The 17,690-nt window shown below is 35.3% G+C and overlaps 1 protein-coding gene across 1 annotated transcript; it reads left to right on the forward strand.

Moving 5' to 3' along the window:
• Nucleotides 1-3,793: 3,793 nt before the first annotated feature.
• On the forward strand, nt 3,794-11,105 carry LOC133198102 (uncharacterized). Its single transcript, XM_061334248.1, has 4 exons — nt 3,794-3,826; nt 4,170-4,380; nt 6,964-7,109; nt 10,140-11,105. The coding sequence occupies exons 1-4, from the start codon at nt 3,809-3,811 to the stop codon at nt 11,103-11,105; spliced, it is 1,341 nt and encodes a 446-aa protein (XP_061190232.1). The 5' UTR covers nt 3,794-3,808.
• The last annotated feature ends 6,585 nt before the right edge of the window (nt 11,106-17,690 follow it).

Raw genomic sequence — 17,690 nt, forward strand, 5'->3', positions numbered from 1 at the left:
TGGTTGTGTTAGAAAGTGCACATGGGGAAATGAGGCGTTATTTTTTTCATTGCTTCGTTGGGATAATTCCTTATTGATAACATTAATAAAAGTTATTAATATTTTGTTTTTAATTGCTGAATACTAAGTCTAAGTGGTTGTTATTACTTTCAATTTATTTTTCATTTCTCATCAGATATTTATTAGTTATGATTTTATTAAAAAAAAAAATTGGTTTATGAACTGCTCCCCAAAGTGGGCGTGCGTAAGATATAAAAACAGTGAGTTTTGAGTTTCCGGGGATCACTTTCCGTCGTAACACCGGTAGAGGGCTGCTAATATGGACATGCAATCGGCTCTTAGAGCCTTAGAGTGGTGATTTTTTTCGAACCAGCACCTACTACGACACAACGGCACAAGTCATCGATTTAAATGGTCTCATCCAAAAACGGGCTCCAGATTCTGCAGTGGGATTCAAGCCAACAACGTAACTTTGTTTGTTTGTTGTTTAACGTCCCTCTCGATAATTTTTCAGTCATTTGGAGACGTCACCAATTGCCAGTGGAGAGTTGGAAATTTTGACCTCAGGGCCACTAAGCAGTGAGGGATCTTTTTCGTGCCAGCACCGACTGCAACACGGGACCTCGGTTTATACGGTCTCATCCGAAGGACCAGTCTCCAAGTCCAACAGTGGGATTCGAACCCGCGACGTAAGGATCAACTTCGTACCTAGCAACTCTAGGGCAGACTCTCTTACCACTGCGCCACGCGGGCGACTCCACAGCGTAAGGAACAACTTCATATTTCGCGACTCTTGTGCAAACGCCTTTTTAAAAAGATTAAACTTCAAAGTCAGGTGCATAAGGTGTACAGTTCTTCTTTAGGAAATTTGTTGCTTTAGAAAAGTAAACTCTAATGTGAAACATGAAGGTTATATTTTCTTAATTAAAAAAAGACAGATAGACGGACAGATTAAATTTGTTTCCCATTTTAATATTTTTCATGTGTTTTATACTATGCAATCCGACACCCTGTCTATTCTGACACAAAATTTGTCTCCCAGTGCAAAAATAAAAATGCACTATGCCTCGGAAAGGAATACTCGTAAGTCTCTGGATTTATCCTACATTTATAACCCAACCGGAAGTCAGTGTATCCAATTCGAAGTCTTATTTTGTATCGAAATAATTTTCGAGGAAGAAATGAGTGGTTTACAATAAAGAGGCTCGACCAGAGACGTCCGGAACGATTAACTTGTCAAGAAAAAAAGTCTTTCGAAGCGAACGATGTCATTTTAAAGTAGGTTAATGATTGATATATAAACAAAATACGAGCTTGAAGCGGGGGTGCCTGAAATTAAATTGAGTTAGGTACCCTGTGGTAAAAATAAGTAGGGGTGCCCCGTTTACGAAACAAGTGCCTGTGAAGTCCCTGGAAGCTGGTGCATTTTAGACAAGTGACAATATAATTAAAATGGTTTATAACATTTTGAAGCATAAAATGTTAAATTTTCTTATTTTTTTTCTCAATATTTTTGTTGTTATCATTCATAATATATATTGTCATAAATGCGTTTTCAGCGAGGAAAAAAAAAATTAAGGACGACACAGCAGCAGTTCTCCCAGATGTCCTTATTATTAGACTGTTATAGACCTATATGCATTTTACATATATTCAATGTTATACATCTTACATTAAGTATGTATTATCCTTTATAAAATGCTTTTGAAATTTCAATCATACATGCATGTTTTCATGAACTTAAGTCTTATAAATTATATATAGAAATAATAATCCTAAATTATTAATATAAATTGATAAATTAAAACATTAAACATATAATGCAATTTTTTTCTACGGTTCAGTATTTTCTTCGGAGAGTGTTTTAAATCTATTTGTGAAAAGCATTTTAACTTTTTATGAATTCATTTTTCTCCACCGAACAATGTGGAAGCATGTGCTTCCGAGCTTCAATGGAAGCTACGCCTTTGAAAATTGTCCGACTTTAGATCGTGTCAGACTCTAGATCAGTTTACCCTACTGAAAAGGGACTTACTGACATACCTTTGCTATACATTTGATCATAAATGTCATTTTTTGTAGTCGTTGTACTGGCCGATCAAATCTGACAGATGAATTAGGTTTACAAGGATTTTTCAACAGATGTATATAGTGTATCACATATAAACAAAATACGCATCATCAGAAAACGCTTTGAAATCCTACTAATATGATGTCAGTGATTTATGTTATTTGTTTCTATTTCGTACTAAAGTACAGTTTTGGATATAGTCCCAGTGGACACTTTACGGACCAGGACCCATTGACGTGCGTTAATAAGGTAAACGTTTTTGTTAAAAGAAAAAAAAAATGGTTAAGAGGTTATTTCTTCTTCTCATATGAAAATACGGTATTTTAATAATGCATAATATCAAATATCTGCTGCGGTCTAGTGAACATCAATCAGAAAAAATCTTACACTTAATAAAAATGCTATGAAATTAGCTCTAATTTCCTCGACAAAGCATTTTACCGAAAAATAAAATCGTCCATGAACTTAGTGCATAAAACGCATATTTTTTATTACGATTTCGTTATAATAAATCGTGAAACAGACGTTCTCAAAGACTTGTTACAGTAGGTAATGGACTGCCCATGGTGTATGGGGCCCAGGGCTTTCTACATTTCATTAAGAATAACGTTCGTCTATCATTTAGTGGAATGTTTACTGACGTTCTTCAGACCTACTGTTAAGCAATTAATTACACACTTAACTGTCTACGGATTTTTTTTCCGTTCGCCCGATCATGACAAGGAAAACAGGGAAGGTGTAACATGTCAATAAAGCATGCTTACTCCTTGGTACCCGATCCTGATGTTCTCAGATTTCCGTGTTTGCTCTGCTACCAATTTGAATTATTTCAATAGATCTTTGAGCTCGATTAGACTAAGGCATAACCGTTACTTCAGTAAGTAGTTGACACTTTGAAGGAAAAATTGCGAATCTTTCTGATGTGAAACCGATGTCCATTTAATAACATGCCTTGGAACGACAGAGGTCGCTCCCTGCTTGTGACCCTTAGTGTCGTCATCATATCTAAATTTGAGCCCATTCACCGGCAAAATGTTTGCGGAATCTTGTTAGTGCTCAACATTTTTTTTTTCTAATTTCGTCCGCGAATGTTCAAGCGTATAACGGAACAATCTTAATGCAATTTTACAGAAATACTAAGTACAAAATCAATGGGCTTTCTGAATTCTGAACTCTCAATATGCTCACCGTTTACATAGACAAACATCGATATGTTAAAACTTCTTTAATCAAATTTTCTCACTAACTGCCAGGCCTATTCTTCTGGGTTTCTTCTGTAACCTTCTGAATCGCTTATAGGAATTTAGAACGTCTCAGAAAAAAAAAAAAAATTTTGTAATATAGATTCTTCCTTGGATCTTAACAAAGTCGTTCTTCCACGTTATTGTTATCGGTTGGGCACAATTTTTAATGTCGCCAATAAAAGTAGAAAAATTAATTTAATAATTACGGAAAAAAGAGTCATATGACCTTGTCTTTGAAAATACCTTGCTAACTTTGTGGCTATTTACTTACCCTGCAATCATCTCCATTATTTCAATGTTGGGATCAATTCAATATACCCGATTACTTTCTTGTTTTCTTTTGATATATCGAAAAGAAATATTGAGGATATTCAATATAGTAGAAACATTGTGCTATTTTCAGGAATTTATTCAAGCATATCCTAGAATAAGAGGACCACGGTCCGTGAAAGATAGAATTGCTATTGTTGGCGCTGGACCTGCTGGACTACATATGGCCTTTGAACTGAAGGTAGGAACATACACCGAAATAAGCCCCCCCCCCCCCCCCATCTTTTATCTCTACGGTTCAGAATCGAAACAACTCACTTGACAATATTAGACACTGACTGCAATTACTTTTCAGTGTAACAAGGTTACAACTTACACGCTAAGTAATGCTTTCAACGAAACGATTTATATTCTCTATATTTTGGTGTAGTTAATGGATATAACAAAGTAAGTTGATGATGAATGCAAATTTTTTGTCCTTTTCACTGTGCTTTTAGCATGACATGCTGTATAATGATACATACATTTTTTTTTAAAAATATATTTTTTATTATCTTAGAATTTATTATTTTTTTTGTAAACAGAAGCAGGGATTTCAGCACATTGTGATATTTGAAAGTCGAAATGAGGTTGGCGGGAAAACCGCCTCCAGATTTTATCGGAATGTTTGGCACAATCTTGGGGCTGTTGGACTGACAGAAAGCTATGATAAAACTGTGGAATTACTAGAAAAGTTTAATACCGGGTTTGAAATACGACCCGAAATCCCAAGCTACACATGGCTTAATAGAAAAGGTAAGATCAAATCTTGGAACAAAGGATAACTGCACTTAACGCCGGGTTTTGGGTCTTTTTCGGTCGCTTCTGTTGCTTTTATATCTTAACCTTATTTCACTTTTGTATATTTACTAAAGAATTCTGTCAATTTGGCACCAAAATTTAAATGTTTAAATGATTTTAGACTGTGATACAATAAAATAATTCTATGAATTTTTGTCCTTACTGTTTTTAAAATATAGAGAATTTACACTTACCTGCCCTTGATTAAACATTAGATATGCATGAGAGGTGGAGTTAACATTGTAAGAATGGCTCTAAAATTAGACTAGATAAATAACAATGACATGTATAAAAATACGAGATTACTCTTTCTCATCTCCCCCTTTATTCTGTATGGCACAATTACACTATTAACAAAGGTTTCAAAACGGAATTAACAATATGAGCACGTCCATGTAAGGAAAGAATACTTTGAATCGATGCCTGACAATTCAACGTGTTCGAGCACAGTGTCCTAGTTAGAACAATACATGTTACCTTACAAGTCACGTGACGGAATTTAGTATTCACAGAGTAATCACGTGGGGAATTATAATATTCAACATGCTATAGCCCTTGGTTACAACAGAGAGGGCGAATGTAAGAAGAAGCAGTTTTTTTCTCTTTTAAACCATGAGCGCATGTTTGTCTATTGATCTCCTTTTGACACAACATTATTAATGCAAATATACAACTACTGTTAAACGAAGAACAATAGACAAACATGCGCTGACTATGTATAAAGTCAGTGAAAAAGTGGGCGTCCTCATTATCGTACGGAGATTCAAGAAATTGTGGTGACCCCCGCCTTTGAAAACAGCTTCGTACTTCGTAAATATATATACTTTTATTCAATGTAATTACGTAAAGTTGTAGATTAGATGTTGATCGTTTCTGCAATTAAAAGAAAAATGCTTGTTTTGAAAGTTTATTTTGTCGCAATTTTGGCATGTCCTTAAGTGCAGTCATCCACTGTGTAACTTGGGCTGCCGGTTTGTATTCAGAATGGGATTTTAGTTGGGAAGAGTAATATTATTTGTATTATTTGTACTCATATGTAGAAGCCACCACTTGCCTGGTCGCCACGTCTCACACTCGGATTTGAACCCGCTACGTAAAAATTAACTTCTGCGACTCTGGAGCAAATATTCTAACCACTGCGCCGCACAGGCGACCTACTAGAAGTGTATATCTCTATAAATGCGTCTATGCAGTATATGTTTATACTAAAACTGAAAATATTAATGTGACCACTTGTTTTCCAAAGACTTTCCTTTTGCTTTGAAATTGGACAAAACCTTGCGTCTAAAGGTCATTTGTTTTATGTTTTATTCAGGACAAGTTCTATTAGTGAATTATTCCCATTAATACATTTTTTTTTATCATAATTCAAGAACAGAATAATACGCAACATTATCTTTACGTAATTTTATATCCCGAGAAAGGTTGATTACTTTGTCATGCTATTTTAATAGATCAAATGGTTTTAAGAAACATGCAATATTCTGCATGCTTAAAAGCTCACGGTCTCTCCAATTTGTGTCAGTATTCGTCCAGCTACCTACATGTAAGGCGAGGTCTGATCCCATGACTTTTTTCATTGCAAACCCTTAATGCGAAATCATTACCGAGAACGTCATTCCACTTCGTTTAGATCTGTCGTTTCTCTATTACATGTTCTGTGGAGTGACCAAGAATATGAGATATAACATGTTCTACATTGTCTCCAATCTACTGCAGAAAATTTCTTCTATTTGTACCGTTCACGGTAGCTCAGTCGGTAGAGCGCTCGCTCCGTGATCGGGAGGTCGTGAGTTCGAATCTCGGCCGCGACTGACCTAAATCGATAAAAAAAATGGGTAGTAACTGATCCTTCGCCATGCACTCGGCACTTTGAAGTGCAAGTTGTGGGTCCTTCGGATGAGATCTTAAAAACGGAGGCCCCGTGTCAAGGCAGGCGTTTGAACTGTAAAGATCCCTCACTGCTCAATGGCCCTGAGTGCCGAGTAAAGGTCAAAATTTGAAGCCCTTCACCGGTATATGGTGACGTCTCTATTTGAGTGAAAAATCCTCGAATGGGACGTAAAACAATATACAATCAATCAATCAATCAATCAATCAATCAATCTTCTATTTGCTTTTTCGAATCTGTGCTACGACCCATGTACTTCGAGCATCTATTGAGGATAGGTTCATAGGTTAGGATAAAACACAGATAAAACAAACAGTAATGAAGCTCAAAAGTCTTCTGATGCAATACAGATTTGTAGCAGAGTAAGCACGATTCAGTGTAAACAGTAGAAGTCATCAGATGTCATGGAGGAATGAACACACCTGTTAACCTGTCACTACCGCCGCGTGCTCCATGGCATGATCGAGCAAGCGGGAAAATCCATAAACAATTCAGTGTGTAAATAATGGCCCAACAAATCGTAAAAATCATGTATTAATACAAGATCTTTCAAATCGAGGAACCTACAATGATCCTTTTTATTATGTGCAAAAAAAGTTGCAATGTCAATGAGTTTTAGTTCCTAATTCCCATTCCGCCTTTTGTAGAATTCACATCCAGCCTAGAAGCTGCACAAGTTTCAATACCGAGATTGATTCAGGCGTCAGAGCGTTACAGTGCTCTTTATAGGTGTTTCTTTGGAACGTTTAAAGGAGAAATAATGCCAAGGCCATCTCCAGAAGTTTTATATAGGGTAGGTAAATTTATTATAATTGCTATTTATCCTGATAGAAAAAGGGACTGCATTGTTCATATAGAAGTAATAAAATATTGTCATATTTAAAATGTAGAGTGCCAAGAAAAAATTTTTAATCCCTAGTGTCTTAGCCAAGAAAATTGATATGTTTTCAGTATTAGTGTATTGACTTGATGCTGTGTGTAATGAATATTTCAGGAATTTGATAATTAAAAAAATTAACACAACAGTGATTGATCTCCAAAAATCTTTAAAATTTGGAACAAGGCAGGTGCCAAGCAGTAGTAAGCAGCCCTTGCATCGAATTTTTTTTTTATCCTTTCATCTCAGGTTCAGGATTAGTATGCATAAAAATTCTGAGAATTTTCTTAAGTATATGTTTAAATTTCTTAAGCATCTTCTTAGCTGAGTTACATGCTTTATTTCCGTGGCATAAAACTTTTAAGCAACATGCTTAGCAAAGAAATGGTATTATGAAAAATATCATTCATATTTATTTAATAACTCACCTTCCTGCTGTAACTATTTTTTTTTTTTTACATTTTGATCGATTTAATTGATCAAAATATTTTGTTTGATATCGATGACATGTTTATATTATCATCTACTCAGACAAAAGAGAGAGAGAGAGAAGAGAGAGAGAAAAAACAATGAAAAAACTATGGAGGATGTGGAGAAAATTGGCATAATTGAGAGGGAGAGCGAATCAAATTGAATTTTGAAATTAAAATTATTTTTCATAGAATTAGAGGACATGGTAAACACTTTTTCCACCATGAATTTAGGTTTCGTTTCGAATTTGTATATAGAATCTCGTGTAATATTTGGCGCTTTTTCTGAAAACAGTCATTAAATCTCTCTCTCACGTTACTTAATTAATCCACGATTGGGATGCTAATTGAATGATTGTATAAATTATATGTAATATGGGATACATGTAAATCAAATTCTTCTGAAAATGTAAGAATAATTTAACATAACTAGATGTACATCGCACTAGGAAACCCAAAAAGGGCTTTTCCGACTACACTGCATTGTCACAGGTGCTGGACGTTGACAAAACTACGCAACAATCAAATGACGTCATATTTTTAACCGCTTTGATAATAAATCGCTATAAAGCATCTTGTAAAGTATATGAATGCCATATAATAATGTAGATACATGCAGATTGTAATTGATTTCATTGATTTAATTACCTCTTCATATTTTTATTTCATTTTTTGTAAATTTCCTTTAATTATATTTGTTCCTCTACCTCTTTGAAATATCTTAAACAAGATGCTTAAGAACTAAAGAAAAGTAAAGACCATGTTTTACTTTAAGCATATGCTTAACATCTACTTAAGAGTTGAGAAGTTTTGTGCAACATGCTAAGCAATATGCTAAGTAAAGTTCCAATCTATTAGGCAGAAAAACAGTACTTAAGTATATGCTTAAGGACTTAAGAATTTTTATGCATACGAACCCAGGTCTAATGGTAGAAAGCAGGGATTCGTTTAATGACGAATAGTTTGTCAAACGTTACACTTCTTATTCTTCTTTATAATTAGATGGAATTGAAGATATTTCACTGTGGATAAATCAACGGGGACCTTAAAAAAACTTTTGTATCGTACCCGTGTGTTTAGGTAGTTACATATATTTAAACTACCCCTAACAAAAAATTACTGTAGTAAACTATAGTTTACTATAGTTAACTAAAGTATCAATGTGAAAACTTTGGAACTTTGATTTACTATAGTGAAAACTTTGGAACTTTGATTTACTATAGTGATACTTTGGAACTTTGATTTACTATAGTGATACTTTGATTAACTATAGTAAAAACTTTGAAAATTTGATTTCACCCTCCCCCCCCCCCCCCATTATGGCATAATGAGCAAAGAATTATCAAGATATTTTAATGAGTTGTTAATCTATTGTGAAAACTTTGAAACGTTGATATGATGTAGTGCAAACTTTGAAACTTAAATTGACTATAGAAAAAACTTCGAACTTTGGTTTGCTATAGTGAAAACTTTGGAACTTTGAATTACTATAACGAAAACTTTTGAACTTTGATAAACTATAGTTAAAACTTTTGAACTTTGATTCACTATCATAGTAAAAACTTTGAAACTTTGATTTACTTAAGTTAACTATAGTAAACTATAGGTACCTATAGTTTACTATAGTATTTTTTCGTTAAGGATAACATAAAAATTTCATAGACGCATCTCCCTTTGTAACCTAGTAGTTGGTATATCAAAAAATGAGCATGAAAGTTCCAATAAGCTTCTATCGTACAACAAACGTTAATCATTTTTATGTTGTTTGTTACCTGTTAAGTGTCCCTCTTGAAAATTTACACTCATATTGAGACATCACCATTTGCTGGTTGAGGGCTGAAAATTTAGACCTGTTTTCAGCGCTTGAGGTCCTGAAGCAGGGAGGGATCTCTTTAGTACCAACACCTACTGCGACACGGGTCCCCAGTATATACGATCAAATATGAGATAACGAACATTAATGAAGCTGAAGGGTCATTAAAACAATACAAAACGGGAGCAGAACAAACATCAAAGGTTGTCTTGTATTATCCGAAGGACCGATCTCCACGTTCTGCACTTGGGTTCGAACCCGCGACTCTGTGATTCCGGAACAAACGCTCTATCCAGTCGCCAACCAGGCGCCGTTTGTTTGTTGTTTAACGTCCCTATCGAGAATTTTTCACTCATATGGAGACGCCACCACTTGCCGGTGGAGAGCTGCAAATTTTGTCCTATGCTCGGCACTTATGGCCATTGAGCAGTGAGGGGTCTTTTTCGTGCCAACACCTACTGCGACACGGGACCTCGGTTAATACGGTCTCATCCGAAGGACCGGTCTTCACGTCCCACAGTGGGATTCGAACCCGCGACGTAAGGATCAACTCCTTACCTCGCGACTCTAGAGCAGACGCTCTAACCACTGCGCCACGCGGGCGACGCTAGGCGCCGTAAATCCATGATAACTGTGATTGTTTGGTCTTTCCTCTTCTTTTAGATTCGTGGGACGGTGGATGACTTCCTTTTGAGATATAACCTTACAGATCTACAGCCACTTTTCTTTATTGCATTAACCTTAAATGGATATGGTTTTCTGAATGAGACATCGGCGTTTTACGGCCTCACGTTTTTACCTCCAGTTGTGATTAATTCCTTCTTCAAACCTGAAAGGGGAGCCTATCGCCTGATTGGGGGCTGGCAGAACTTATGTCGTAACATTGCTGAACGAATTGATGTTGAAATTCGGTTAAATGTCGACATTAAGCATATTCGAAGAGGAAAGGCTGTTCAAATATTTTACAGGAATAAAAATTCTCTTGATGTATTAATGGATAAATTTGACTTTCTTATTCTCACCCCATCGATGAATTCATTATTTGGCATTATGGATTTTAATCAGCAGGAGTTGAGAATTTTCAAACATCTGCGACATTTATATATTCTGAAAACAATTGTTAACTCCATTTCTCCTGGTAGAAGGGCCCTTTCTCCACTTGAAATTTTTCCGTATGATTTTCAAAATGTGGAATATTCAGTTTATCGAATGATAAACCCACATCAAGCTGTAAATAATGTGACCGGACGTGACTATCAGCTAGGAAGCAGAGAAAACACCGATAAAGATGGCAGCGTTTACGAAACAAGCGTCTATCTCCAATTAGGAAAGGCGAGTCCCTGGAACAAGTATGTAGACGCTCATATTCAAAGAAAACTTTTTCAACACCTTAGAGATTTCAACAAAGCCAATCCTCAAGTTGTGCAACAGGTGAAATGGGGATATTATTTTCCAAATTTTCCATCGGAAGCTATAACCGGTGGTGCAGTGTGGGATGTATTGGACATGCAAGGAATGTATATCACGTGGTATATTGGGGCCTCTGTTTCGTTTGATGCTATAGAAAGTGTTCTTGAATATAACCATTTGTTGTTAAAACTTTTCTTCAATAAGCAACCTGAATTTTAAAGAAAAGGGTATCAGTCTATGAATAAAAATTCCTTTAAAATAAATACAACACTATTTATTAATAATTTTATTCTTTGGACAAAGGACTTGACGTGGTATTAGAATAAAATATATTGTTTTAAATAGTTGAAGTCATATATTTTAAGTGAACTCAAATTAGAAATTCTCTAGTAAAGCATATAAAGCATACTAGATGTTGAATTTCTACGGTTTGTATGACTTTTTTTTTACACAGGATGTCATACTCAGTGTATTAATTGTAAGCGGATTAAAATTAAACAATATTCCTGGTTTCTGCTTTATAAATGAAGTTTTTTGAATTAAGAAACATGTAAATAACGTTGCATGTATATTGAGTTCGTCTAAATAAATTTAATTTTCCGTGCCACTGAAATCTCAGGCACATGCATTACTTTGTTTAAAAAGCATACCCCCAACCCTGAAATTCGATCGCTTTTATAATATGTATGCAATGCAAGGATTCCACAAATGGGAGTAGGGAATAAGTTTGAAGTATTAAACGAGATCTTACAGAAAAAGAGTAACAAGATGGCCAAGGGTCTCAACGCTCAAATGAGTAACAAAGACCTTTCCGTTCTTCATCTGAAGATTCTTATTCCCACATATCCTTATGTAGAACGCATATCTTTTTAGAGCTAACTCCAGTGAGTCATGATTTGAACAAACTACTTCCTTTGGGTGCTTTCATATAAATATGCCTGGTCATGGTGTTGCCGTTCTTTAAAAGAAGGTTTTAAATATATCTATTTGTAAAATGTGGATACAATGTTATGACCCTAACCAAGTTCCGGGCGCAGCTAAAATAAGGCTGTCCGTAAAATATCAAACTGTTCCACTTTTGTGAACTACTTGAATATGACGTCATAATAGCACATGACGTCAGGTCACTGCATATTTGAGCTGACATGACGGAGAAAGTGTCAACACTTTTACATTCCTTTCAATGACATGTAGAGTTTTTTTTGTGTTGTTGTTTAATACAAGTGTCTGGATAGTTTCTTAAGCTACAATGTGCTGTTATGATGAATAAGATTTGTCACGTTGACAGAAAAAAAAGAAAAAGTGAGAGATTTGCAGTCGGTGGGGTATCGGGAGAATGACCATTATCTGACTTCGGTGAACAGATGGTATTTGCTGCTGGTAGGTCGAAAATGTCCACTGCTGTTGGAAAGTTAATCTGCCTTGAATCTATTGTTGGTTGTATGCCCTCTGTGTTGATGTTAAGTTCATCTGTTTCTGTTTTTCCCCAAATTTTCCTGCAAATACACTGTAACATGCTCTTCAAGATATTGAACTGCAATGTCAAATTTGAATTCGTTCCCCTAGTATGTCTCGTTGGAATCAAGGAATCTTATATTACTGTAGTATTCATTATTATTGTCACCGTGGTGACAAACGAAGCAAAGATGGTTTTTGTTGCTGGATTTTTTTTTGTTTGTTTGTTGTTTAACGTCCCTCTCGAGAATTTTCTCATTCATATGGAGACGCCACCACTTGCTGAAAGGAAAGCCGCAAATTTTGACCTTATTTCAACCAATGTTGACACAAAGTAAGAGTATTCTAAATTGTGAAGAGGAAGCCCATCCCCCCAACCCCCTCAACAAAGGGGAAATGTCCAAGTCTATTAGATATTATTGATGTGATCACTGTTGAGCACCAAATAATTTATTAACCTGTAGACTTTATTTTTAGAATGATGAATATTTGTTTAAGAGTCCTTTTGTCATGGTTCAAATTAAAGTTGAATCATTGAAAATATTTTGAGATATCTGAGGATTCAAGATATCAGGAGTAAAATACTCAAAGAATACTTCCAAATTACTTCGACATATCTATGGTATTCGAGTATTAAATATTATAACTTATTAAAACTTTCTAACATTTCAACATGTTAAAAGAAACAAGCCAAGAATGAAAATTAAAAATAAGGACATGCACATTTACTGATTTCTGGCTGGTCAGTATTTTGATGACTTTCATTTCTAAAAAATTCAGTGAAACACTGAAGCTTTAGATATAAATATATGTTTAGTTAACTAAAGATACTATTTGGTACGGGTGATATTTATAAATGAGAAGTTTTGAATAAACATTACAACATGCATGTATGTGAACTGGGGTTAAAATTGGTTAATGGCTATCGCCTTAATTTTCAGTGACATAAAACAAGATTTAGAATGTAGGTAAATAATATTTGTCTAGTATGTGTCTGTACATATGATGTAGCATATAGAACTTGTACTGAATGTTGATTATCTAAATCTTGATTGGCTGTTATGTTGGTTGATGAAATTTAGATTATTTGTATGTAAACTGAGTGTACATGCAATATGAAATTATTCATAAGGTATTAAACATGATTAAAGCATGTGTATGCAATGCAAGATATGATGTATTCATATTGAATTATACAGATATACATGTAGCTTTACATATATATATGCATTGTTTTTTAGGTCCTGTTCTGTGGATGCCATGAGATGATCTGTCTTTCCATCCGATGTCACTTGTCCTGAGTATATTTTCTCTCCTCTTAGCCCAATCTCACTCAAGATTAACTTAAAGAGTGCCTGTGGATAGAGGGTAAAAAGTGACATTGGACCAATTATCTAGATCAAAGGTCAGTATCAGAATACACTGTATATCTTGTCCAGAGCATAATTGTTCTCCCTTGGTATGATCTGGCTTGTGTGTCATGGGATGAAGGGTGTATAGTGATCTTTATCCAATTTTCTAGGTCAAATGTCAATTAAAAAAAACTCTTTGTAAATATCCTTGTCTGGAGCACATTTCTCTCCATTTCACTCAACTAAAAGCAGTGTTCTATGAGATGGTTATATTCTCAATCATATTATGTATCGTTCATTATTCTGATTTCATGGTCATTAAATCTAAAGACTGAAACTAATCACCAATATTGTTACATTAAAAGACATTGAGTGATCTTGTCAGATTTCTTAATAATATTCAAGCATACAATTCTTACATCAAATAATAATTTTGTATGAAAACGTGTTGCAGATTGCAGATGATGTGAAGAAAATACAAGGGATTTAATGGACTTAGATGTGAAAGACTACTACATTGTTTACCTAAGATATATAGTTTTATTAATTGTGATTTAATTTTAAAATAATATTTTGTACATAGATTATTAAACATATGATTTGATAATGCTATTTCTTTTTATACATTTTCTTAAAAGATTTTGAAAAGAAAACACAGTTTACCAAGGAAATTAATAATATATATTTTGATTTAAAACTGCTGTTCTTTTTTCACATTCTAGAAAAGAAAGATTTACCATGGAAAATACAGGGATCCTTGAGCTTACAGTTGCTTGTCAATCATTTCCCAAAATTGAAATGCTCGACCTGCCCTCTAGTTTACATGGTATGAGAACTATTACACCACAATTCCACATTGCTTCCCTCTCAGAAAAATAAGGGAATCTTGAAGATTCCCTGTAATTTCCTTTTAAGGAACACCAGATAGTTCCACCAAGTTTCCATCACACGGAAACCGCTACGTTCCAATTCCATGTAGTTTCCTGAGTCATGGAAACTTGAGGAATCGTGAAGTTTCCTCTAGTTTCCGTTCATGGAAAACCTGAGGATTCCAACCAGTTTCCCATTCCATGGAAACCACTACGCTCCGATTCAAAGTAGTTTCCTATTTATGGAAACCAGTGGAATCTTCAGGTTTCCCATTACTGGAAACTACATGGAGGCTCGAGAAACTTCAGGTTTCCTGAGTTTTCCGTGGTTTGAGATAATGGAATCGGAGCGTAGTAGTTTCCGTGCCACGGAAAATTGACGGAATAACCTGGCATCAACTGCGGAAACCACTAGGAAACATGATGTAAACTTGAGTTTTCCATGTGTTTTCCATATGGTGTCTCATGACGGGAAACTGCTATTTCACCTTGTGCTCATATTTTTACCAACATTGAAGATTCTTTGCTCCTCATATATTGAGACAAGTTGCTGTCCTTTAAAAAAGGACTGCAATACGTGGACCATATGCATGTGTTTCTAAACAAAATTCAACGAAAATTCTAGATTTAGTGATTTTTACAAAGGTATAATTATATTTATTTTTTTTTACATGTATCTTATAATTTTCATCGTTATTTAAGTCTGCTTAATTAGGCTGTAATGGTAAAAAAAATCATGACCTTGAAATGATATGAATATGAACTGTTGATCTAGGTATATATCACAATTGTAATGTAGCCTTTAAAATTAACAACAGAATTAAAAGAGGCTTAAGCGTGCAGGTATCGTAATGGTTGAATTTTAACTCCATTGGCGGATCCAGGGAGTGGGGTTCCGGTGTCGGAACCCCCTTTATTTTTGCAGAAAGAGGAAGAGAGAGAGAATTTTTCTTCTGTAATATAGATATTTTTTACGTCTAGTATTTTCAGTAAAATAAGTACTTCAGCCTCTGCCCTTTCTGCTCTCTAGATATGGAGTTTTGCTTATTGCTTTCCTCCGTGTACCTCCACAACCCCGGCCCCGGGCCTCGACCACCCACACGATTTCACTTTGATATCATCGGAAGATTCCGGCGAACGTACAGCTATGCCATTTTTGGACCATCTTCTAAAGTAACTAACTTTAAGAAGTATGCATAAAAAGTTATGAAAGGGAGTATCCATAAGAGAATATTTATCTCCTAATATTATGGGGATATTTTAATCAATGAAGAGAAAGGTTCAAAATGTCCCCGTAGTATGTGGTGGTAGTGGTGGTGGTGGTGGTGGAGAATCACTTTTACTATTAAAAAGAATAATCTTTTTTTTATGATTTAAAAATATAAGTTCTGATTTGAATTGGAATCTCCCGTGCACTTCTTGTTGCGGAAAGGTTCAAATACGGAAAATCAAACATTTAAAAGAAATCAAAATGTACCGAAAAGTTAGACGAAGCCCCCCCCCCTCCCCGAAATAGGATTTTACAGTGTGGTGCACAGGTTGTTATTTTAATTTATTTATTTATCATTTTTGCTTGTCAACTTTTTTTAGAGGTTGCCCCCTTTGAAAACCGTTGCTACGGACTTGAATTTAAGTACCTGCGATGCGACCTAGAACACCCCTTTTTTTCAAAAACTGCATGCTGGATCCGACCCTGTACTAGTGCACTAGAGGGTCTCGGCACTAGAGGGTCTCCAGTTATCTAAACCGATGCTAGGTTATCGATTAACACAAAAAAAAATATTAATTTTGTGCATTTTTTTTAATCCCTGTCTCTTTTTAAATAACGGAATGGTCTTCTCGGCAAAACAACGTGTTTTTTCCGAGCTCGCCAGAAGGTCTGAGGAGATGCGATTGACAATCTCATCGCACATGTGTAGACCTAGGCTATTTGGTCTTACAAGCACAGGTGTGTGCACTGTTTGCTTTTGACGCTTAGACTGGTGAAGGTATTTGCTACCGAACGGACATGAAGAATTACACACCAGCTTCATAATATGTGCAGTTTTTTTCCTAGTGGAAATTGATATTAAAAGTCGAATATCTTGGATAAGGGGTAACCCATACTATCATTCCAGCAACAGCGTGTCACTTTGCTTGATCAAGCGTGATAAAGTTTAGCATGTTGATTACCATATTACTCATCGATTGGATGTTTGATTTCAATGCAAGCAATACTACTTTGCATATGAAATACAGAACCCAGCAATACTGACTAATCGTATTGAATAATTGTTCACGAGAATGCAGTAAACAATTATCACATGTGGACAGGCAACGCAAGTTTTAATCCTTATAATAATGATATTGATCGCTATATAGTACAATAGTAGCAGAGTATAGCCTTACTTATTTCATGCTTTGAATTTTCTCATACGTACATGTATTAACTCCATTCGGTCAAATCACAACAAATATGACACATATTAATTTGAGGATAGAAATCGGTCTTTGACTGACCACGTATTGCTGCTGACTGCCGCACTGGTCAACAATCATTCAATATGATTGGCCAGTGTTATCGGCGTATTGTTGGATTCTGTGTTTCTTATGCAAAGTGGCATTGATTTCATTCAAATCAAACATCCAATCGATGAGTAATATGGTAATCAACATGTGAAACTTTAGCACGCTTGATCAAGCAAAGTGACACGCTGTTATTAGAATGATAGTATCTGTTCTTGTAACAACGACCGTCAATGCATCCATGGACGAGTTCAATGGTTACCTGAAAGGTGGCACAGGTTAACCTTTTGTTAACATTTTCTACATTGATCTGCCTACTTTGAGTAATTGTACTTTCACAGTTACGATTGTGTACTTTCATAGCAAAATTGTTAAATTTGATCCCCGATTGGCCTATAGTTTTGTCATTAAAAATCGGGCTATTTCGATACATATCATCCATAACGGCTTGGACTTGACATCAGTAATAGATTTATACGGAAGATTCTATCATTGGAAAGATGGATGGTACACGTGTAGCACAGATCTGTAGTTCGCAGATTTTTTTTTTTTTTTTTTTATGTTTCTCCATCTCCCCCACCTGAAAAACCTTTATCAAGCTATATTTGGAATGTTGTCTGTCA

The sequence above is a fragment of the Saccostrea echinata genome, unplaced genomic scaffold, assembly GCF_033153115.1.
Source record: "Saccostrea echinata isolate AGI-Se365-2 ecotype Australia unplaced genomic scaffold, CSIRO_AGI_Sech_v1 ptg000033l, whole genome shotgun sequence".
NCBI lineage: Eukaryota > Metazoa > Mollusca > Bivalvia > Ostreida > Ostreidae > Saccostrea > Saccostrea echinata.

What these genes read in the sequence shown, in the direction of transcription:
- LOC133198102 (XM_061334248.1), top strand. An exon ending in CACATGGCTTAATAGAAAAG is followed by an intron (nt 4,381 to 6,963) that starts GTAAGATCAAAT and finishes CGCCTTTTGTAG; the next exon opens with AATTCACATCCAGCCTAGAA. An exon ending in CTCCAGAAGTTTTATATAGG is followed by an intron (nt 7,110 to 10,139) that starts GTAGGTAAATTT and finishes CTCTTCTTTTAG; the next exon opens with ATTCGTGGGACGGTGGATGA.